This window comes from Thunnus albacares, chromosome 16 (genome assembly GCF_914725855.1).
Source record: "Thunnus albacares chromosome 16, fThuAlb1.1, whole genome shotgun sequence".
NCBI lineage: Eukaryota > Metazoa > Chordata > Actinopteri > Scombriformes > Scombridae > Thunnus > Thunnus albacares.
Window position 1 is genome coordinate 29064008 of NC_058121.1, and position 23761 is coordinate 29087768.

General features: G+C 37.9%; 2 protein-coding genes across 2 annotated transcripts; both read left to right on the forward strand.

The window, feature by feature from the left end:
• Positions 1 to 1470: 1470 nt before the first annotated feature.
• Positions 1471 to 9881, forward strand: LOC122999430 (NLR family CARD domain-containing protein 3-like). Its single transcript, XM_044376359.1, has 8 exons — positions 1471 to 1848; positions 2126 to 3926; positions 4032 to 4205; positions 4364 to 4537; positions 4953 to 5126; positions 5225 to 5398; positions 7753 to 7799; positions 8069 to 9881. Exons 1-8 carry the CDS (start codon positions 1578 to 1580, stop codon positions 8638 to 8640), a joined length of 3387 nt encoding a protein of 1128 aa, XP_044232294.1. The 5' UTR covers positions 1471 to 1577; the 3' UTR covers positions 8641 to 9881.
• Positions 9882 to 14645: 4764 nt separating this feature from the next.
• Positions 14646 to 22039, forward strand: allc (allantoicase). Its single transcript, XM_044376409.1, has 11 exons — positions 14646 to 14835; positions 16159 to 16209; positions 17111 to 17198; positions 17897 to 18016; positions 18478 to 18557; positions 18903 to 19035; positions 19110 to 19265; positions 19387 to 19460; positions 20026 to 20134; positions 20224 to 20342; positions 21694 to 22039. The coding sequence occupies exons 1-11, from the start codon at positions 14746 to 14748 to the stop codon at positions 21871 to 21873; spliced, it is 1200 nt and encodes a 399-aa protein (XP_044232344.1). The 5' UTR covers positions 14646 to 14745; the 3' UTR covers positions 21874 to 22039.
• The last annotated feature ends 1722 nt before the right edge of the window (positions 22040 to 23761 follow it).

The window sequence follows — 23761 nt, forward strand, 5'->3', positions numbered from 1 at the left end:
CCACTGCAGGAAATTTCCTCAAACCTTTTGAGGAACTAAGGAAGACGTTTCTTGTTACTTGTTAACGTTAAAAACAAAGTTTTGCTTTGTTGTCGGCTTACCAACTTGTTTTAAAAAGGAGTGAGAGAAAGACAAAGAGAGTGCAAGTGAGAACAAAGCCAGTGAATGAGAGAAATAAAACTTAATTTTCTGGTTGTTTCATAGTGGTTAAATTCTAAAGCAGAAATAAATAACCATCAAATACTCAGCAGATGGTTTGTGTGGAGTTCTCAGTCTCTTTTTCCTTGTCTGCATTTTTCCTTTTCATTCATTCATTCATTCATTCATTCATTCATTCATTCATTCATTCATTCATTTGCCTCCATCTAACTCAAACATCAAAGTCACACAACAGTAAAAAAGAATGAAGGACAACAGATCAACTCTGTTTTGTTGTTTCCACATGTTAATACTGCATTTCAAACACCACCATGTTTTTTTAATTCATCATGTGTCAAATTTGCCTAATGTACTTGATTCTTCAGATGTAGTGGAAATAGAAACAGGAATACACAACTGGGACTAATATTTCCCGATTTTGTTCCTGAGGTTAGTTCCTCTGTTTCCATAGTTCTTGGAACTTTGTGGTCAAAAAGGGGTTAATGTTATTCTAGCGAGCCCCAAACGGCATATGAGCAAAACCTCTGTTAAGATTCTGGTGGGTTCAAACACGGCCAGAAGTCTGATGATCAAAGGTAAGAATTCAAATCTAAGAGGAACAGGAATTATATATATATATTTCAGCAGTATTTTATCCAGAAAGAATTTATGGAACAATTGCATGTATCAGTGTAGTATTTCCACCACGATCAAAATGCACAGATAAGACAAAACTGCACCCAGCAATGGAGGGAAGAAGATGAAGACTATACTGAAAAACTATACCAGTCTGGTGGGTGGACTGGAGAGGACACAGTATTTCCTCACTGTCAATTTTAATATCTTTTTTTTGTTGGTTTTGGACAATAGCGTAGGGGCTACCGGAGGGTCAACCCTTTGACTTCAAACAGGGACAGAAATCTGATGATCCATGATGATCCAAGGGAAGAATAAACATAGATCTGTTTATAATTATTCAATATAGAAGAGTAGACTGTCGTGTTCAGGTGTTTATGCTTGATTTAGTTCAGTTCAATGAAAGCATCACATTCAACAAATCAGAGCTGCATTTATTGTGTTGATCTTGTGTTTCTATCATGAATATAATGATAAAACAACACAAAAGACTGTATGTATTCAAAGTTTTTTTGTTGTTATTAAAAACTTTTTATTTTTCCACAGACGTCAGAAGCAGAGCTCAAAGGTTCCCAGTCATCAGCCTGCCAAGCAGCATCAACAAGACCTGAACTCCATATTTTTGGTGTGTTAATGTACAATCACAAACTGAAAAAAGCACAAAATGGAATGACTGTCAGTCAGACCTGAAGAAGCCTCTTGGATGAAAGGCGAAACATTTTCAAGAATCTAAACAAGTTGACTTGCCTCTGACTTAGCCATACTTAATATACCATGACCAGACAACTGAATCTTCACAGACAATGATTTCTGCTAATTTAAACTTGAATACTATTCTGTTCCAGCTACTTGAGGACAACATAATCAGTTTTGTGAAGAAAGAGCTGAAGAAGATGCAGAAGGTTCTGAGTCCAAATTACACCGAATGCTGTGAGAGTCAGGCTGAAGATGAGGAGGTGTTGGATGGTGAGGATGAAGAGCAGAGGAGGAGCAGCAGAGAGGCATTTCTGAAGATCACACTGCACTTCCTGAGGAAAATGAAGCAGGAGGAGCTGGCTGACTGTCTGCAGAGCAGTAAGAGAATTTTAACAGATTTAACATGATGGAGAGGAAATGGAGGCAATATGGGAGAGCTCTATATTTTTATATTTCAAACTCTACTGTTAATAAGATGTACACATCTGCATCAGATCTATGAATTCCTCTGAGCTGAAACAGAAACTGTTTATCTGCAACAGATGAGCTCAACAGTTTTCCAAATAGAGGAAAATATCTGTGGTCGAATTGTAATGTTTCCATATATCAGGTTTACTAGCGCAAACACATTTTTATTTGTCTTTTGTTCATTCAGGAAGTTCAAATGCTCTCTCATGCCAGCGTAACCTCAAGTCTAACCTGCAAAAGAAGTTCCAGTGTGTGTTTGAGGGGATTGCTAAAGCAGGAAACCCAACCTTTCTGAATCAGATCTACACAGAGCTCTACATCACTGAGGGAGGGAGTGCAGAAGACAATGATGAGCATGAGATCAGACAGATTGAAACAGCATCCTGGAAACCAGACAGACCAGAGACAACAGTCAGACAAGAAGACATCTTTAAAGCCTCACCTGGAAGAGATGAACCAATCAGAACAGTGATGACAAAGGGAGTAGCTGGCATTGGGAAAACAGTCTTAACACAGAAGTTCACTCTGGACTGGGCTGAAGACAAAGCCAACCAGGACATACAGTTCACATTTCCATTCACTTTCAGAGAGCTGAATGTGCTGAAAGAGAAAAAGTACAGCTTGGTGGAACTTGTTCATCACTTCTTTACTGAAACCAAAGAAGCAGGAATCTGCAGGTTTGAAGAGTTCCAGGTTGTGTTCATCTTTGATGGTCTGGATGAGTGTCGACTTCCTCTGGACTTCCAAAACAATGAGGTCCTGACTGATGTTACAAAGTCCACCTCAGTGGATGTGCTGCTGACAAACCTCATTGGGGGACACCTGCTTCCCTCTGCTCACCTCTGGATAACCACACGACCTGCAGCAGCCAATCAGATTCCCCCTAAGTGTGTCAGCATGGTGACAGAGGTCAGAGGGTTCACTGACCCACAGAAGGAGGAGTACTTCAGGAAGAGATTCAGAGATGAGGAGCAGGCCAACACAATCATCTCCCACATCAAGATATCACGAAGCCTCCACATCATGTGTCACATCCCAGTCTTCTGCTGGATCACTGCTACAGTTCTGGACCATTTGTTGAAAGAGGGAAGACAGCTGCCTAAGACTCTGACTGAGATGTACATCCACTTTCTGGTGGTTCAGTCCAAACTGAAGAATGTCAAGTATGATGGAGGAGCTGAGACAGATCCACACTGGAGTCCAGAGAGCAGGAAGATGATTGAGTCTCTGGGAAAACTGGCTTTTGAACAGCTGCAGAAAGGCAACCTGATCTTCTATGAATCAGACCTGACAGAGTGTGGCATTGATATCAGAGCAGCCTCAGTGTACTCAGGAGTGTTCACACAGGTCTTTAGAGAGGAGAAAGGGCTGTACCAGGACAAGGTGTTCTGCTTCATCCATCTGAGCGTTCAAGAGTTTCTGGCTGCTCTTCATGTCCATCTGACATTCATCAACTCTGGAGTCAATCTGCTGGAAGAAACAAAGACAACCTCCAAGAAGTCTAAAGTTTTTAGAGACAAACCTAAACTAAAACAACTCCATCGGACCTCTGTGGACAAGGCCTTACAGAGTCAAAATGGACACCTGGACTTGTTCCTCCGCTTCCTCCTGGGTCTTTCAATGCAGACCAATCAGAAGCTCCTACAGGGTCTGTTGACACAAACAGGAAAAGACACAGGGACCAATCAGAAAACAACCAAGTACATTAAGAAGAAGATCAGTGAGGATCTGTCTCTAGAGAGGAGCATCAGTCTGTTCCACTGTCTAAATGAACTGAATGATCGTTCTTTAGTGGAGGAGATCCAACAGTACCTGAGTTCAGGAAGTCTCTCCAAAGATAAACTGTCTCCTGCTCAGTGGTCAGCTCTGGTCTTCATCTTACTGTCATCAGGAAAAGATCTGGACGTGTTTGACCTGAAGAAATACTCTGCTTCAGAGGAGGCTCTTCTGAGGATGCTACCAGTGGTCAATGCCTCTAATAAAGTTGTGTAGGTGGACAAATAACTAAATATATATATTTAAATATTACACATTTTATAGAGGACAAACAGCAAGAAAAAATAAAATTTTGTTCATCACTAATTCCTCCTTAGGCTGAGTGGTTGTAATCTTTCCGGGAGAAGCTGTGCAGCTCTGTCCGCAGCTCTCAGCTCGCAATCCTCTAGTCTGAGAAAGCTTGACCTGAGTAACAACAACTTGCAAGATTCAGGAGTGAAGCAGCTGTCTGCTGGACTGGAGAGTCCACACTGTACACTGGAAACACTCAGGTCAGAAATTTGGTTAGTCTGAGAGAGGTGGTCAATGCCTCTAATAAAGTTGTGTAGGTGGACAAATAACTAAATATATATATTTAAATATTACATATTTTATAGAGGACAAACAGCAAGAAAAAATAAAATTTTGTTCATCACTAATTCCTCCTTAGGCTGAGTGGTTGTAATCTTTCCGGGAGAAGCTGTGCAGCTCTGTCCTCAGCTCTCAGCTCGCAATCCTCTAGTCTGAGAAAGCTTGACCTGAGTAACAACAACTTGCAAGATTCAGGAGTGAAGCAGCTGTCTGCTGGACTGGAGAGTCCACACTGTACACTGGAAACACTCAGGTCAGAAATTTGGTTAGTCTGAGAGAGGTGGATCTGACTAATAATGACCTGCAGGATTCAGGACTGCAACATCTCTCTGATGGACTGTTGAATTCATACTGTACACTGGAATCTCTCAGGTCAGGTTTAAGCTATCCCTAAAGTGAGGCACTGAAAGTTTACTATTGGTATTTCAAAGTCATTTTCCACAAGTAATGCAGAATTTAATTGGATACGAAATCTTTTCAAACGGATTTCTACTTTAAAACTGAAAATCAGTGCATAAGTGTGCATAACTAATTTGTCTTGGTTAATTGGGTTGGCAGCACTGGAATTTTTACGATCTTATAGATGAATGAACTTTGTCTTGAGCCTTACACAAAACACATTAAATATTAAGATTAATTGTTTCAAATTTATTGATCTCTCTTTATAGGCTGGGTATTTGTCAACTATCATGGAGAGGTTGTGCAGCTCCGTCCTCAGTTCTCAGCTCCCACTCCTCTAGTCTGAGAAAGCTGGATCTGAGTAACAACAACTTGCAAGATTCAGGAGTGAAGCAACTGTCTGCTGGACTGAAGAGTCCAGACTGTACACTGGAAACACTCAGGTCAGAAATTTGGTTAAAGAGATTCTCATTTTAATATTTTTTTACATGCTTACATGATTATCCAAAATATTGTGGCACCAACCTTTTCTTAATTCCAGTCTGTCAGGTTGTCTAATCACAGAGGAAGGCTGTGTTTTTCTGGCCTCAGCTCTGAGTTCTAACCCCTCCCATCTGAGAGAGCTGGATCTGAGCTACAATCATCCAGGAGGGTCAGGAGAGAGAATGCTGTCTGCTGGACTGGAGGATCCTCACTGGAGACTGGACACTCTCAGGTATGGACAGACAAAAAGAGATCATGCGCTGTCTCCTCAGCCTTTCATCACCCAGTGACCCAAGAATCCACAATGTCTCAATTCCTTTCAAATTTACTTGAAGGGGTGAAAAGGCTTGAGTTAGGAAAGGCACAACCATCTGACCTAGAAGTCTTAAATTACATAAAAACAACTAATTCATGTGTAATAAATTATAATTACTTATTCAAATCAATTTAATTCAGTTTTATTTATATAGCGCCAAATCACAGGACACTTTTCATATAGAGAATGTCTAGACCATACTCTTTATTTTACAGAGATCAGCATAGCCCCATGAGAAACCTCAAGCAGAACTGGGCTGTAGGTGGGCGGCCATCTGCCTTGACTGGCTGGGTTGAGAGAGGAAGAGGGTGGGAGGGGAGAGAGACACACAGAAAAGCACAATAGCATCAATAATAACAATAACAACAACAATAACAACAACAACAACAACAATAATAATAATAATAATAATAATATTTTACCTAATTTAACTGTTGGTTCCTCCCTGAAATTTTCAATGAGTGATTTTTACCACAGGACTCTCTGTATTAGGGTTGATGGTCTTAAGATAGAGGGTGTCATGTGTTGTGCATATTGTAAAGCCCCTTGAAGCAAATTTGTGATTTGTGATAGGGGATATATAAATAATATTGACTTGGCTATTATTATGTCTTCTGGGATGTCTTCTAATTGACTACATTGATGTCCCTGATTCACAAAACCAAATAGATCCTTGTCTGGTTTTAGAAACTGGGCAACTATGGTACATAACTCATAAAGGGTCCATGGTCTATACCCTATAACTTTGGCCTAGACCTACTTATTTTGTATGCATCTGTGCCAGTCTCATCCATTTCACCTCTTCTGGTCACCATTATCATCAGCGAAACCACAGTGGCCTGATCTAAATCTTCTTCCAGACCTTCTATTTTTTCTTATTATTTCTATTCTCTCATCCCTAAATATCATCCCAATTTGCTTCCCTCTCAGTTGTGCTTCCTCCTGCCTTTTAGTTCTTTCTCAGTTAGAATTCTGTTATTTCTAAGGTAAAGGTAAATACTTTTTTAAGTACTACTTACTTTTCTACATGCAGTCTTCTTCAACACTCAAACATTTCTTTTTATGAACTTTGCGCATTGTTGTGGAAATTGCCTGCAAACACTCAGCACTTGTGAATTAACACATAAAACTCTGATGTAGATGAATATTAATATATTGTCACAACATATGGAGTAGGGATGGAGCTGAACCCGAATACGGTATTCAGAAAAGCACAAATAGTGGGGTTTTATGAATATTTATTTAATTTATTTTAAAATCAATCAAAAAAAAAATCAAATAACAGTGCGCAGGCTGAGACTCATAGTGTAGTGAGGTTACATCGCTGTCTGTCTCTGTGTCTCTATAAACAGCTGCAGATCTCTCTGTCTGGTGGAGCTGAGTTTTAGCTGACTGGTCAGCACAGATGTCCATGATCTGGGAAACTTGAGTTTAAGACCTGGCGTGGGAACCCTCCCTCAACAAATAGTTTTGTTGCCTCAACAAATACAGATACAAATACAAATACTGGGCTCTCTGCACATCCCTAATATGGAGGCACCTTGACAACACAGTGGTCAACAAGATCTCAAAGGACAGAAGAGCTCAGTCTTTTTTTTATAGACAAAAAGTCTTTCATGATTGCCTCCCTGGTGTTTTTCTAAAGACAGTCAACCTATAGAAAAACTCCTGCATACAGCAATTCAACATTACGATAACACAACTTCTTCTGAGGTATAGCAACAAACACATATAGCAATAAAGAAACAAATGCAAAGTGAGTTATAAATTATCATTCCTAATGTTTCATGCTAGTTTATTTTCACATACTTATTTCTTGTAAACCTTTCAACTTATCAATCAACTTTTCTGCTTCTCTTTTTTATTTGATCTTCTACATGCTATTTCTGCTTGCTGGTTTAACTGTTCATTTTAGGGTACAGTATATGATGCATAATACACCATTTCACATTGTGTTTTATCATGTTGGAGGACAGCAATGAAAGTAAAAGCACTAACAGTGGTGACCCTGGGCTATTGTTATTTGGACAGTACATCAGATTATCTTATTCTTTACCTTGTATACACAAGTGACAGAAATGAGGGGAACAATTAACACAAATGAGAGGCAGCCTGTTCACTTGTTTGACAATAGATAGGACTCACAGTGGATGGAAAATGATTTACAGGGAAGGTTATCAAATGGCCCTGTTTCCATAATAATAATAATAATAATAATAATAATAATAATAATAATAATAATAATAATAATAATAATAATCTTCCTCCAGGGTGGAACCTGCTGGAAAACAGTGGTTAACACCTGGCCTGAGGAAATGTAAGTGTGGATTCAGTTTGATTCATGACATTAAAACATCATTTTGTCTTACAGGTCTTTGCTTTTATTTATTCATTCATATAATATCAACAAGAGATGGCTCTCCAAATGAGTCATTCTAAATCATCATTACTTACTGTAACATAATTTTGTTAATTTTGTCATTTTAATTTTGCAATTTTTAAATCTTTTTGAAAATATCAATCATGTCAATTAGTAAAGGTTAGATCATACTTAATTGCTGGAATGTGTCTTGTTCTCTTCATCAGATGCCTGTGAACTCACACTGGACATAAACACAGCAAACAGAGATCTCAAAGTGTCTGACAACAATAGAAAGGTGGAGCTGGTGGGAGAGAAGGAGCAGCCATATCCGGGTCATCCAGACAGATTTGACTGCAGTCAGCTGCTGTGTACAAATGGTCTGACTGGTCGCTGTTACTGGGAGGCCGAGTGGAGAGGAATTGTTGATATAGCAGTGACTTACAGAGGAATCACAAGGAAAGGAAATGGGGCTGACTGCAGGTTTGGAGGGAATGATCAGTCATGGAGTCTGTTGTGCTATGCTGATGGTCATTACTCTGTCTGTCACAGTGACAGAGTAACATCCATCTCCTCCTCCTCCTCCTCCTCCTCCTCTGTCTCTAACAGAGTAGCAGTGTATGTGGACTGTCCTGCTGGCACTCTGTCCTTCTACAGAGTCTCCTCTGACACACTGATCCACCTCCACACCTTCAACACCACATTTACTCAACCTCTGTATCCTGGGTTTGGGCTTAGGTCTGGGGTGGAGTCTTTGATGTTGTCGCTGGACTCCTCAGTGTCTCTGTGTTCTCTGTAGGAGGGAAAGTCTCCCAATAGAGAAACAGTGCTGACTAAAGTAGGCCTGTCTTCTAGAAATTACATTTAAATATACTAATTTGCTAAAGCAAACACCTTTAGAGGGACATTTAATGCCACCTGGAAATGTAAATAATGAGGAAATCTAAAGTGATGGTGATCTAGTAGGTTGCAAAATGTTCACAGAAAACATATTTCATTTATTTTCTGCCCAAATATCCTTTTAATACAATATCCACTTGCAGTAACTACAGCATTATTAATTATGTTCTATTTAGACAGAAGTTGCAGGACTTGGTCAAAGTTAGAGAAAGATCATGGTCTTGGTTTATTACAGAAAAAGTTATTTATATACCAGAGTCAGACAGTGTTTGTTAGTCTGCAGATACTTTGTGCTGCCTGCCAACGTTTGGAGATATTCACTGCTGCTGTTTGGTTGATATGACAGACTACTTTTTCTCCAGGCCAATTTTTATTCAGTCATGATACAAAATACATATGAGCTGGTAGATTTTTCTTCATTTACTTTAAAAAATAATACACATGTAGCATCAAAGCAATTACCACATTAAGTAAATAAAAAAACAAATTGTTTTATTTTGGGAGGACAATGAAGCATAAATGTATTTACTACCACTTGATACACACATTTGGTTAGAGTGTCCTGCATTATAATGGCCTAAGAGGCGCGCAACACCCAGTAGCCTACTGAAAAACTCAAAATACTCAAATATCCAAAATACTACTATACAACCTGACAAGTTCTGCAAGGTACAGAGAAGCAGCACTTCATGTAAAAAAAAACCCAAAACATTAATTATTGGGGATTTTAAAAAATGAGCAGTAATTTATTGTTTTTACATAAAGACATAACATATACAAACAACCTTGATTTGGGTCCCTTAGATTTTTTTGATTTTTTGTTTTTTATTGTGACAAAGATAAACACTGAGTGGAACATTTTACAGTTGAAATCAACTTATCAGTGCTCTGGTGGACAAACTGTGTAATGGTGACACTGTTTCTAAATTATGGTATTTCTGTACCGCAAACTTGTTAAATATTGGCCCACCTACACACCAATATACTGTATCTGCAAAAATCTAATATTTGCCAATATAGCGTCCTGGCAGATTTGTCAGTCCAGCTCTGATGTGACCGTAATATGTTTGTCACTACAATGTAATTAGGAATAAACATTGTGCGATATAAATGTAATTTCAAGGGCACAGGCTTATATGATGGCATTATCTATAGTGACCTTAGCGTCCACAAAACAAACTTTAGTTACTGTAAGTCTAATAATTGTCTGAGAGCTGAAATCCCAATACAAGGTTTTGAGTCACGTAATTGTGATAACTAACAGCATCAACAAGCTGTTTTCGGTCTAGAAGTAATACAGGAAGCTTAACTTTCCGAAATTCTTGACTGTCAGTGACTATCAATGTCATTACTTTGTCATATGTTGTTCAAGTTCTGTCCTTCAAGCTGTCAATGAATCCTAGCCTGTTTCCTGGAGTATTTACAAACATTACTTATGTAAACAGACTTATCATCAGAAAACACAAGTAACTCAGATTTAGTTTTCATCTATTGTTAGTATATTTATGTTTAGTTGTAGTAACACCTTTTCAGGTCATTAAATTGAGATAAGCAGATCCCCATCCTGTGTGTAAAATTTTGGTGGTTTGTGGGGCCACACTTTGGTTCATATCTAAATTACTATTTCAACTTTTGATGTCAAATTCATTTATTTATTTATTTTTTTTATTAAGACAAGAAACAATCTACTGAGAGTTTGCTTGCTGTAAAAACTGTATTCGGATTTGCAGAGAAAAGTTGTGTTTGCCATTCACTTCAGTACAGTTAGAGTTTTGTTTGAGCAGTCATACTGGCTGCTAATTGGTCAGGACATAGACACATTATCATGTACATAAGGGATAATCCACAACGTGTCATGCAGTTATCAAAAAGTAAAACACAGTACATTATGTTTCATAATCGCACATGACTGAAAGGATCAACATGATATTTGTGTCTTCATATTTTGTGGGCCACATTCTCTATAACTGGAATCTTTGTTAAAATGAGGAAGTGTAACACTTGTGTGGTTTTCATTCTACTTTCTGTCTTTATAAATTGTCAACAAAGCACTCAGAGCTTCTCAAAAACACATTATTTTTTGTAATTTAGTAATAATGTTTGAGATGTGTCAAGACATGAAAGATTTAGGCAAAATAAACAGAGACATATACATTTATCACTGTGGTGTTTGCACTATTTTGTTCAATAACAGGTTTTTCAGACAAAAACAGAGTTTATTTTTTCTTGTCTAAAATATATTATTTATGAGTTATGAGTCATTTGGTGTTAGTTAATATTAAAGAGTTAAAGTAGCTAATAATTATTACTGTATGTTTTATAAGGTGATGATTTACTTTGTGAGATTATAGGACAAGCTGCTTTAAAATGTTTTATTAAATGAATCCCCTTAATCATGAACACAAAAGCAAAAGTTACAACAATGTTCTGATGGTTGGATATTTTTAACTTTTCTTTATGCTCAGCCCCAGTTGTTTGTTCCTCTCTGTATTTAAAGAAACATTTCAAGTTCAAAATCAATAGTAAGATAACAAATACATTCTGAATGCAATAATAAGAAATAATTAACTGATGAAACTATTTTTCTTGTTTGGAATCAAAAACTTTTGAACAACAAACAAAAATTAAACCCGCAAGCAGCAATGATCGGGCCCTCACACCTTTTGCATGTCTGGGCATAATGCAGTTGAATGGCTTTTATTGTGGGCATGGGGATCTGTTCAGGACTGGGTTCTTATCGGACATTGCAGGAAGGAGTTAGATATTACTTCCTGTATGCACTATATTGAAACAAACTTTATAATGATATCTAACATTTGGTGTCAAACTGTTTTCAGTCATTGACTGTCTGAAGTCTGTGATCCCAGAGGACACTTATATCTCACCTGGTGATTCTATGTCGGACCTAAACTATAAACTGGACTTTTGCCTTTGGTCTGATTTTTGGCGAGTGACACACCTACTCAGCTGGACTGAGGTCAGGTGATGAAAATGCCAGTGGAGAACATTACATATACAGCATTTGCTGTATATTTAGGATTATCCCCCTTTTGCATTGTCCTACAGTTGGCAGACTACCCAAAAAAGGGGGACTATAGTTGCTTCACTGTTCACCAAATATGGATGTAAGCACAAAAAATAAACTACAAGTCAGCACTTTCATTCATTCAAAACAACTTAAATGTGTCACTGTCTGAATGATGATTTTTTTTTTTTTTTTACATAGTTTTATCTCCAAAGTGTGTACAAGAAGTTGTGAATAATTGTTTATTAGTTAGGCTATCTGTTTATTTATTTATTTAGTGTAGCTCTCCTTAAATTGAGCTGCAGTCAACACGCTCCAAAACGCGCAACTTTTACTTTGAAGGCGAGCTGTCTGTTTCCAACTCTCGATATCCTGTTTCAATTTTCTTTGAACAAGTTGGATAATGGGACAAGTGGACACTTTAACACGCTGAATTGTAATGCTCTTCTTTAGACAATGAAATCTGGAAAGAGCCCAAAAAATGGGGTTTTTCATTATACAACATGAACAACTGCAAATTAATTATACTTCATGCATGGACCCAGTCGAATGATTTGCTCTAAAGCCAAATTGCATACAATGTAGACCAAAATTGTTTGTATTAAGAAATGTTGTCAGTTGTTTAATAACAACTTTCTCAGCGACCTTTGAGAGTACTGGCAGTATACTTATTGGTCTGTAGTTACTGGCTTGAAGGAGGTCTCCAGATTTAAATATAGGCATGACAATGACACATTTCCAGTCATCAGGAAAGGAGCTGTGTTTAATAGACAAGTTAATTAAATGAGCAATAGGAGAGTTAAAATATCTTTGTGTGATTTGACAAACTTGGTGTCAAAATGGAAAGCATCTCTACTTTTGGAGCTTTTTAAGGAGCTGATGATTTTGTTTACTTGTAACTCATTAGTCTCTACCAGCTCAAAAACCTGGCCTGTGGCATCTATAGGAACAATATCCTCTTTCCTTTTCTGGAATTTTTTTCCATTGTTGTTCTGCCATTAAGCTGGCAGTGGATGTAGTCACATTGCATGCATGGTGTTGTGTTACACGTCATGCCTCTGATTCCAGAATACCAGCATGCTGTCTAAAATCACACATGGGGGTGGCATTATGCTGCTGGTTCAGTGTAAAAAAGCAAAGCCTAATAATGATTTTTCATCTTTACGTCAATATTGCAGGATATTGTTTTATATAAAAGGGGCTAATGACCGACCGAGTGATGAAGCTATACCATTGGTCAATACATTGAATACATTTTGCACCAAGCAACAGCAATGGTGGAGATTAAGCTATTGTAATTTTCGCTGTTAATATGTAACTTTATTAAATTTTAATATTTTATTAGGCAAGAAAGTAACCATTTACATTCCCAATATGTGGCCAGTTTATCCAAATAACACATATTTGAGAAGAGAGGATCTGTGGAAATAAAAGCAATATAACAAATACATTTATAAATGCAAACTTAACACACATGAAACACACTGTATTGGGGTCATTCACACTTAACAGCATTAATGATTAACTTGACAGTTGTTGCATTAAAAGTATTTTTCAGGTTGTGGGGAAGTGAAATAACAAATACAACATATAAAAAAGCCTAAATCTTAACTCAACCCTTCTTACAACAGCACCATATAGCTGACACCCAAAATCTGGTGCCATGTATTTAAAGTATTTTTAATGTTCTTCTTATATGTACAGCACCTTGAGTTACAACTACTGTATGACAAGTGCTATGCAAATAAATGAGCTCAAACTTACATAAAAACAAATATCTTAAAAATGCTGTGATGTCTGATGGTAACCAGGCAATGTACAAATTAAACACCCTCTAGCATTTCATACTTGGTCCAGCTGTATATGATGTTTGACCTCATCCTTTTTTGGTTAAAGAGAGGATTTGTTTTGAACTCTTTGAGAACTGAGTGAAGGACTGAAAGATCTTTGGGTTTTTTAATTGGGCAGTTACTATGTGTCTCCTTGTGTTTCTGATATTTGCTTGCTCAGTGTTATTATCATTACTTTTTTATTGTTTCATTAGTCATAAGGCAAAGATTGCATGTAATTACGTAGAACTTGACTTTAAGTACTAAATAAATACAAAAATAGTCAGATCAAAAAACTTTATGTGTTGTTCTGGAGTTCAGAGACTCAGAAAAAAAGAGAAATTATATATTTTGTCCTTTAATTTGGACTTATTGGTACTTGTATATATTTATATTGTATGTGTGTTGTCTTGTTTTTGTTTATGTCCTGTTTATAGCTTGTGTGTTCATACATGCCTGTACATAAAAACTGTATGTTTGCTTTCTTGGCCAATAAAATTGATAAAGGCTATAAACAGTGTGGTAAATGAATTATAACTTTTACTGTGGCTGTGAGTGGAAATGGGGTCATCACGATATGAATAATCTTTATTTGGATAACCATTAGTTGCTGCCTCGGCAACAGCTACTCTTCCTGGGGTCCATTTTAGAATAAAATACATAAAACTAATGTTTGCACTTACAGTACATACAGTAAATAATATAGTTATGGTGCCATTACAACAACAAAATTACATAGTCCTGTGTAAAAACATAAAAAATAGAACAACATTAATAATATCAATCTGTCTAAACACATATATTGCAAAGAAATTAAAAGAATAATACTATGAACTATTGTGCTTATTTATTTTGCTGGCTTGTCTTTAAGAACATTGTCAGCCTTTTTTTAAAACCTTTACATAATGAAACAGTGTTTGTTGTGTATTAACAGCAGTGTGAGCTTCATATACGAGTGCATGGAGTCAGTAACCTCCACTCTGTTTAAATAAACAACCTGTTGTCTGTGACTGAGCAGCCGATGAACTTTGTCCTGCAGGACAGAAGCTGACAAAACAGTTTTCAGGCTTCAGCAGGACGAGCAGCTGCTGCAACATTTATGTTCAAATTTCAGAAGAAATTTCTGTAAAAAAATCAACTGAAAGACAACATGGCGGAGAGGAGAACTGCAGTGAAGACGGCAGCAGAGCCGAACTTCCTGCAGTTTAATGATTTGGCCTGTGAGGCGGTCGGTGGGAAGGTGAGTCATTGAGAGGTTTTCAGGCTGACAATTAGCGGTGATAAGTTATGATCTGAGAATTCAACTATATGCTCAACTAAGTCGATGCCAACCTGCATTAACAGACAACATCTGACATATTATCAGTTTATGAAGTAGTTGTGGCTAACATGTCAGCAATCAGCTTCCTACTTCCACAACCAGCAGACACAGAGCAACATGATCATCCCAGCAGAGTTGTGTTTGTGTCCACTTGATGAATGTAAGTCCAGTATTCACACTGCTTTTAGCTCTGGTTTGGACTCCACAAACTCCTCAGCTCCAAAGTTGTGTAAAATGATCTTTAGCTGCACCACATAACCTTATAACAACAAGTGGCAGGGACACAGTATCCACAAACAACACGATTTAAAATACAAAAATATAGTCAAAATAAAACAAAACATGAGAAAAGTTTGATTTTTGTGAAATTCAAGACAGTTATGCATTCAGCATCCTAATTGCTTTTGGCAAGAAAGAAGTGCTATGCACATTTTTGGTGGCTCGTACTCACTAATAATGCCTCCTTGAGGATCAAAGCTAAAAGTGTGAAGGGTGGAAAAGAACAGATGCTGCTTCTGCTGCTGGAAACACTGAGATTGAACCAGACAGGAAATGTGCTACAAAACTAAAACTAGGAGCTAAAAGAGGCTGAAAAGCTCAGCAGAGCTGCAGAGCTGAGTCATTCTTCTCTGTGGGTTCATCACTACAAGCAAGCCTTTCACATTACAAATAATCATTTGATCCATTGTTAATATTAAAGGAATTATTCAACAATAGTTCATCATTTTTGGAAAATGTTCGCTTTCTTGCACAGAGTTAGCCTGGCTATGTTTAGAGGTAACAAAATACACCAAGCAGCACCTCTAAAGCTCACTGATTAACATGTTATATCTCGCTTGTTTGATCAAGATATGGCAACCTCACAGTAAGACTCCAGGAAACAATCCTGCACACAACCACCCTAAAACCACAACATGTTGTTTTTACACTTAATCAAAAACCCAAAGTGTAATAACAAGTTGTGGTTTTAGGGTTAGGGTTAGGGTGTGTGAGGTTGTCTTATCTTGCTGGCTGTAATTTCATACTTAGCGTACAGACATGAAAGAGGAATCAATCTGAACATCTGACTCTCAGCTAGAAAGAGAATGAGTGTTTCCCAAAATGTCAAACTATTACTCTAAAATACCCATTAGTGCAGCTTAAACTTTAAATGGAGATGCTGTCTTGTCCATGTTTTCAGTTCATAATAAACAAACCCTTGTTGGTTTGTCTTGTATTTGTGTTCTCCTGCTGTTTTTTCAGGTCATTTTTGCATCAGATGAATGGTTCGCTCCTGCTGCCAACCTGCTGAAGGTACAACTCTGATCCATCACATCAGCTTCAGGTCAACCCACAGTCATGTTTGACTTCAGCAGCACACGTTATTATAACCACTGTTACCGTTCCTGTTACTGTCAGGGGAAAATAAGGCTGTGTTCTGTTCATTTACATAGTTATTTCACTTTAAAGGATAAGTCTGATTTTACTCAATATTTATGTTATCGTCAATACAAAACCACCAACATGTTAGTTGTTGTCGTCTCTCCACACTGTCCTCTTTCCCCACTCTGAAGACGTACATCTTTAAAAACAGCTCACAAACATATAGTTTCGTGAAGTAGACCAGCAAGCAGGTTTACTGGGTTCCAATCACCCGACAAAACCCAAAACCAAAGACTTATCATCTGGGCTGACTGGGACACTGGGAGCATTTGTTGTTTTGGGACATTTTATATAAATTAGTTCTATCCCTTCTAATTTCAACAACTGCTGTACATAAAGTATAGTTGGGAGTGGATTTTAAAGTATAAGTCTGGTTTTATTCTCTCTCTCTCTCTCTCTCTCTCTCTCTCTCTCTCTCTCTCTCTATAAATATATATATATATATATATATATATATATATATATATATATATATATATATGTATATATATCTTTTTTTTCTATAAAACAAAAACTCATGTGTAGACAACCCAAACCAACAATGTGTTAGTCCATCTATCAACACTTTCCTCCTTCCCTACTCTGTCTGTTTATCAGCTCCAAGCCCATTAAAATCACCTCAAACATATATAGTTTCATGTTACTCAGTAATTAAATACTCAGTAATTTCCTAGAACAGCTGGTAGTTTTGAATCAAACAAACAGGAGGAAATATATATATTTCAGTATTTCTGAGATGTCTTCAACATGTAATGACTGTATGTTTGTGCAGAGAGAGCCACCGCAGTTTATCGCTTCTGCCTTCACTGAGTTTGGAAAGTGGATGGACGGATGGGAGACCAGAAGAAAGAGAATACCTGGTTAGTTTCAGGAACCCCATTAAACCAGAATACTGAGCAGCAGAGACACCTTTTCTCAACCCAGACAGCTGTGACTCAACAACAACTGGATTTTTGACTGATATATTATTTCTTTTTTTTTTTTTTTTACATTAATCTCACTTTAATAATTCCAGACTTCCTTAAAAATAGTTAAATAATGGAAGAGGAGAATACATTTATTTCATACTGTTTTTTACGATTGCTATCTTTACTTTTAACGGTTTACTTTCTTAGTGACCAATACAGGATTTTAAAGATATATATTATGATATTTGAGAGTTTTCAAAATCAGAGTACAATATATCAATTTTTTTTTTTTTTTTACATGAACACATTCATACTTTTGATAAGGATGAATTTGTTTAGTAAAGAATTGTGATGTTGTAAATGAGACATTTTACAGTATAAAAATGTCTGCCCTCTCTACTGTTTCAAACATATCTTTGACATTTCCTGTAACTTCAGACAACATATACACAGATACCTCTGTGATAAGCTAATCAGCCAATTTATCAATCAAGCCTTACTTTCCAATTTAAGGGTTCATTAAGAATCTCAGGCCCTTTAATAATAAAATCTGTAATCCAAATGTAAACAAAGGGGTCACCCCAACACCAAAACTCAGACACTAATCTCAGAACATTAATTCTGTTTTACTGTCTAACATTTTCTTTAAGGTCATGACTGGTGCATCATCCAGTTGGGAGTACCTGGGCTGATCTATGGCTTCGATGTCAATACGTCCTTCTTCACCGGAAACCACTCGCCTTATGTCTCCATCCAGGCTGGTTGTCTGGGTACAAACAGCTCTGTCTCATATTTATTATCTCCTACTCTCGCCTTTATCCAGGACTATCATACTTAGGCTCAGTTCATTCTACATGAGCTCACATCTCTGAAGCCTGACATTTATTTGTGAATGTATTTAAATCTATTCTGTTGATTTTTACTGAAAATGAACTAAATTAATATTTGAACATGTATTTAATGTGTTATTGACTTTGCCTGGCATTTCAGAATATCTTCAGAATATAAGCAATACACAGTGTATGACACAAAAAACAGAATTTATTTCTTGTGTAAATCACAAAAAATGTTGGCAAAACAATTCTAGACAATACTGGAAACATCTTAAATTTGGCATACGCAATATCAAAACAAAAAATATTTCAACTAAAGAACTGTGAACATTGTGATGCACATGTGGAATGAAACTGATTTACTCGTCATATTTGATGATGTAACTGTCGTCCAACAGACCATCCACCTGCCTTCACTCTGGAAGGAGACCGAACTGGCATGGCCGCCTCCGACAGTCAGCTGGCTGCCGTCGCCAAGGTAACACTGACATTCATGTGGTCACCAAGGCCACAGTAGGAGGTCAGCAAGGCGCTATCGTACTGCTGACAACCAGCTGGTCACCATGGTAACATGACAATCAGTTGGTTAACATGGGGACACCGGCAGTAGGTTGGTCAACAAGGTACCACTGACAATCAGATGGACACCATGGTAACGTAACAGTGAGTTTGTCACCATGGTAACACTGACAGTCTGCTGGTCAGCAATAGTAATACTGTTACAGATGGTCATCTTGTGTAATGCGTGACCTGTTTGATTGACAGCTGGTGTGTGATGGGTGGTTTGATTGACAGCTGGTGAGTGACGTGTTTTGATTGGCAGCTGGGTTCAGAGGCGTGGCCGGAGCTGGTGTGTATGTCGGAGCTGCAGCCTGGATATTCAGATTCCTGCCACAACTACTTCCAGGTCAACTTCAACCGCAGAGTCACACACCTGCGCCTCAACATGTACCCAGGTAAACACACACACACACACACAGTCAGATAAATATGCTCATATAGTGCATACAGTACATGTGTGTGTCTACAGATGGGGGAATAGCCAGACTGCGAGTGTTCGGCATCGGGCAGAGAGACTGGTCGTCTGTTTCCATCAACCAGGACATCGACCTGGTGGCTCTGACCAATGGGGGAGTCTGTCTCGGCTACAGCGACGCCCACTTTGGACATCCACGCAACATGATTGGTAGAAAATGCTCAGAATGATTTCAAATGATTAGTACAAACAATCACTGTATTAATAAATTATACTTTGTCATTTATTATCTTGGTAGATGGTATTGTCTTCTGCTCTGTTGTGTTCACAGGTCTCGGTCAGGCTGCCAACATGGGTGACGGGTGGGAAACAGCGCGCAGACTGGACAGACCAAAAAAACTGAAGGTTTAAAGACACCTGAACCTAACTTAACCTAATTCTAACTGTAACAATAAGACAAAGTCTAAATCCTCAAACAGACCTTTCAATAAGTGAGGACAACAAACAAACAAAACCAACAAACAAAATAAAAACAAACAACAAATGTTCACCCTTTCCAAAAATGCCCTCTTCGTACGCTTTCCAAAAATGTTCCCACTTTCTAAATGTTTTCCTCTTTCTAAAACCCTGCTCAGTCTTCAATAACTCTTCTCAGCTCCAAAACATGTCTTCACCTTCCGAAATGTCCTGAATTTCCAAAAACGTCCTCACTGTCCCGAGATGCCCTCACTTTCCCAAAAGACGTTCCAACTCTCCAAAATGTCTTCATAAACTATCCAAAATGTAACACTTTCAAAAAATGGCTTAATTTTTCTAAAACATCCCCACTATCCAAAATTTCCTGACTTCTCAAAAACGTCAACGCTTTCCAAATATATTCTCACTTTTCTGAAATGTCCCCACTGTTCACGTGAACATAAATAAAAGTGCAGTCTGAATGTGTGTCCTCTTTCGTTTCTTCTCCCTGCAGGTGGACCAGCGGGGGATCCTGCAGGTGCCCGGATGGGAGTGGGCGGTGTTTCGTCTTGGTCACTGTGGAGTCATCAGCAGCATCGAGGTCGACACCAACCACTTCAAAGGTGAACAGACGTCTCAGCTGCTCTTGAGAAAATATCTCATATTTCCATTTGAGAGCAGAACAAAACTGTAACAGTGTTTTTCCACCAAGGTAACTTCCCGGACTCCTGCAGGATCGAGGCGTGCACTTTGACCCCTGAGGAGGAAGCTCAGTGCATCAGGACCAAGTGGAATTCTAGGAAATGGAAGGTCCTCCTTCCACCACAGAAAGTAGGTTCATTTTCATTTGCTTCCTTGTAATTTTTTTTAACTTTTCTGTACTCGTCTTTCATGAGTGAAATTTGTGGATTGGGTCTGTTTGATGTATGATGATTTTGTTCATCATATTTGGAAATTAGTGACTCATGTTTTGTTTAAAATCAAAAGAAAAATGTTCATACGTATAAAATGAATAATATTGAGTCTTTGCGATGTCTGGATTTACAAATATTTAATATAAAGTTCAATTAATATCTTCTCAGTCTTTATGTTTTAAATAAAACACAATAAATAGTGTAATTAATTCAATATTCAGATGTTTCTCTTCTTGACAGATGGGGATAAATCATAAAGTGTCACTTTGCATAAATATAGAGCTGCGTGTGATGAATAAATCAGAGGAAGTGTTGGCAGATGGCGAGCTGTGAGTCGGCGTGTAACTGAGTTGTATCTTACCCAAGTTTGTAAAAAGCTCTGTCGTCTGCCAAGATGGCCGCCAGCCAACAGAAACTCCCAAAGCCAAAAGCATCTTCTGTTTCTTCCCAGAGAGCAGCAACAAAACCCTCAGGACTCACAGCGAAAATGAAATAAATCTTATGGAGTTTCTTTTCAATATAAGAAGTGAGACTAAGAAACAATTATCCCTGAAATATGACTGTAGTTTCCTTCAACATCAAGTAGGTTTTTATTAAAATGAATATAATAATTGTAATATATTTTCCATTGGTTACTACATTACTAAAAACGACCACCTAATAAATATGTGTGGAGGTGTTATTGAGAAAAAAAGAAGTAATTCAAGCTCTTGATTTAACATCATTTCATATATTTTGCCTTCTTTGTGGGCATTCAGTCAGCTGGAAGTTTGAAAACAATGAAGAAGACATTTTGTCTGTGACGTTAGTTAATACTTTATTTTTCTTGATGATGAAGGAATGAAAAACAGGTAAAACTGTTTTATGTTTAAAGGATAATTCTGGTGATTATTCACAGCCCGTCAACAAATCTCATGTTTGGGTCCAAACCAACAATGATTGTTCTCCAAAAACCATTAAAAACATGTCAGTGAGTCACACGGCTGCACTGAGTCACATGTTCCTTCATCATGAAGAGTTTGGTCACATTAGTTTGTTTAGAAACATCTCCAAAGACTAATAACCGTGATCACGTTTTCAGTCTCCAGAGAGTAGTTCTGTGTAAGGCAGACACTACTAAGCATGTGTAGGAACACAATTTTGTTTACATCTTCGCTAGTTTGCTGTGCCACATACTCCTCTTGACATTGTGCTACGTAATTAATTTATCTGTTATTAGAATATTTCCTTTTTAAATCGGATGCTGAGGGTTTGTGTTTCTGCTGCAGCTTCGTCCTCATCACAGGCATCTCTACAGTGTGGAGGAGCTGACACTGAGTCAACCCATCAGTCACATCCGCCTCGTCATCGCTCCGGACGGAGGAGTCAGTCGGCTCCGGCTCTGGGGTCGACCCACGCCCGTCTCCAAGGCAACGGCCAATCAGCAGAGACCAGTGTCCAAACTCTGATACACACCTGAGAGCTCGGCCTGCATCACAGAACTACAAACTCACAGAGGATTTAATGTTTCTTCTGGTTTAAATGATGTTTCTGACCAGTGTAGGAACATATGAGTCTGAAAACAGGATTTGATGGTAATTTATTCTGTAATGTGACAATAAAATCATGAAGTAAGGCTGAAGCTAATATTTTTTTTATCAACTAAACTGTTGGTTATTTCCCCAGTTCATTGTTTAATCTAGAAAATGAAAGAATGGCAAAAAATTTCCATCCCAAAGTCCAGAGTAACGTCTTCAAATGTCTTGTTTTGTGCGACCAAAACCTCCAAAATATTCAGTTTAATATGATGCAAAACAAAGAAAAACAGCAAATTGTGACATATAAGAATAAATGAGAATAAATGAATTTATGGAGATAAACACAAAATCACTGAAAAAAATAGCATCATACCGTATATAAATAAAATCACAACAAAGGTCAATTAACTGAGAAAAGATGAAAATGATCTGAGGCTGTTACATCTTATATAAACATTGATAAAGGGCTGCCATATCTCGTGATAAAATTGCCATCCATCTTGAGCGGTATATAAAGCCAACAGTTCAGAGAAATGTTTTTCACCTGTAGGTGGCGCTATGCTACACATATAACTCTAAATGACTATGTTAACAAAGAACTATCAGCACAGAATTTTTGGGCTGGTATACTGTAAAACTTAATGAGTTTTTAAAAATGTTTTACTGTCGGGATTACACATATTTTCTTCAGGAAATGCAGATATTCTAGTTTTTGATAGTTTAACTGCAGGATGTGACTCTAAGTTAATCACTTCCTGTGGCACTGATCGTCTTTTACCCAGAAGCCTCTGTGTTTCTTCTCCTCACTCATTTATTTAGATTCAAGGTTATGGGCTCCATCAGTCAGCTGAACATTTCTTCTCAATTAATGACCTGAAATAACCGATCCAGAGGAGCGATCAATGACGTCTCCACCTTTGGAAATTAGTGATAAAAAAATCAGATCGCCATCGATCTGCTGCTCATTGATTTCCTTTAGTCTCCTCTGCCGTCATTAGTTCTCATCCGTCTGTCTGTGTTTTCCTCCTCACTCTTCACTCTCTTCCTCACACTCAAGGTCAACTTTAATCAACCTCAGGCAGCTTTGTCACCCGCCTCCCCCGCTGGCCGGTGACTGTATTTCATCTCTATCGCCAGACAGAAACATAGACTCTGAGAAACTCTTCACATGCAACGATGTCTTTTAGAAAAATTATAGCATTGACCCAATCATAAGACAACTTGTTATTATAAGAAGACTTATTGTAAGAAGACTTTTTAAAGATACAACACACGTTCACACTTGTCCTGTTGGGAAAGTTTCCCTGAGATATTATTAATTCAAGGAGAAGAGAGTCCTCCTGCTTGACGTGCAAATCCATTTGTCTCAGTTTTTGTCTCTCAGCATGCAGACGTGTTGTTGCTGCAGTGACGACATCCTGAATAAAGAGTCTGTTCATGTGTGCATGTGTTGACCTGCTGACGCCCCCCCCTCACTCACAGCGCTGAGCTTGGACCTGACCTTTGACCCCGCCTGGGCAGCCTCAGCGGTGAGGCGGACGTTTGTGTCAGCCGCTCAGACGTTACTGTTGACCGACTGAAATTATGGCAATTAGCCACCCTGTGTGGGCCGACCTCCACTGAGCGTGTGAGACTGCTTGACCCAAATCCAAAATACTGAAAATAAACTTAAGGTGCAACTATATGAGATGTAAAAATAATAATTGAAATAAGAATATCTGCAGTTTGTTCTTTTATTCTTTCAGTATTTAGAAATAAAACAACTTGCTAGAAACCAACAGCCAAAAATACTGTTTAGAGGTAAATTTGTATGCGACAC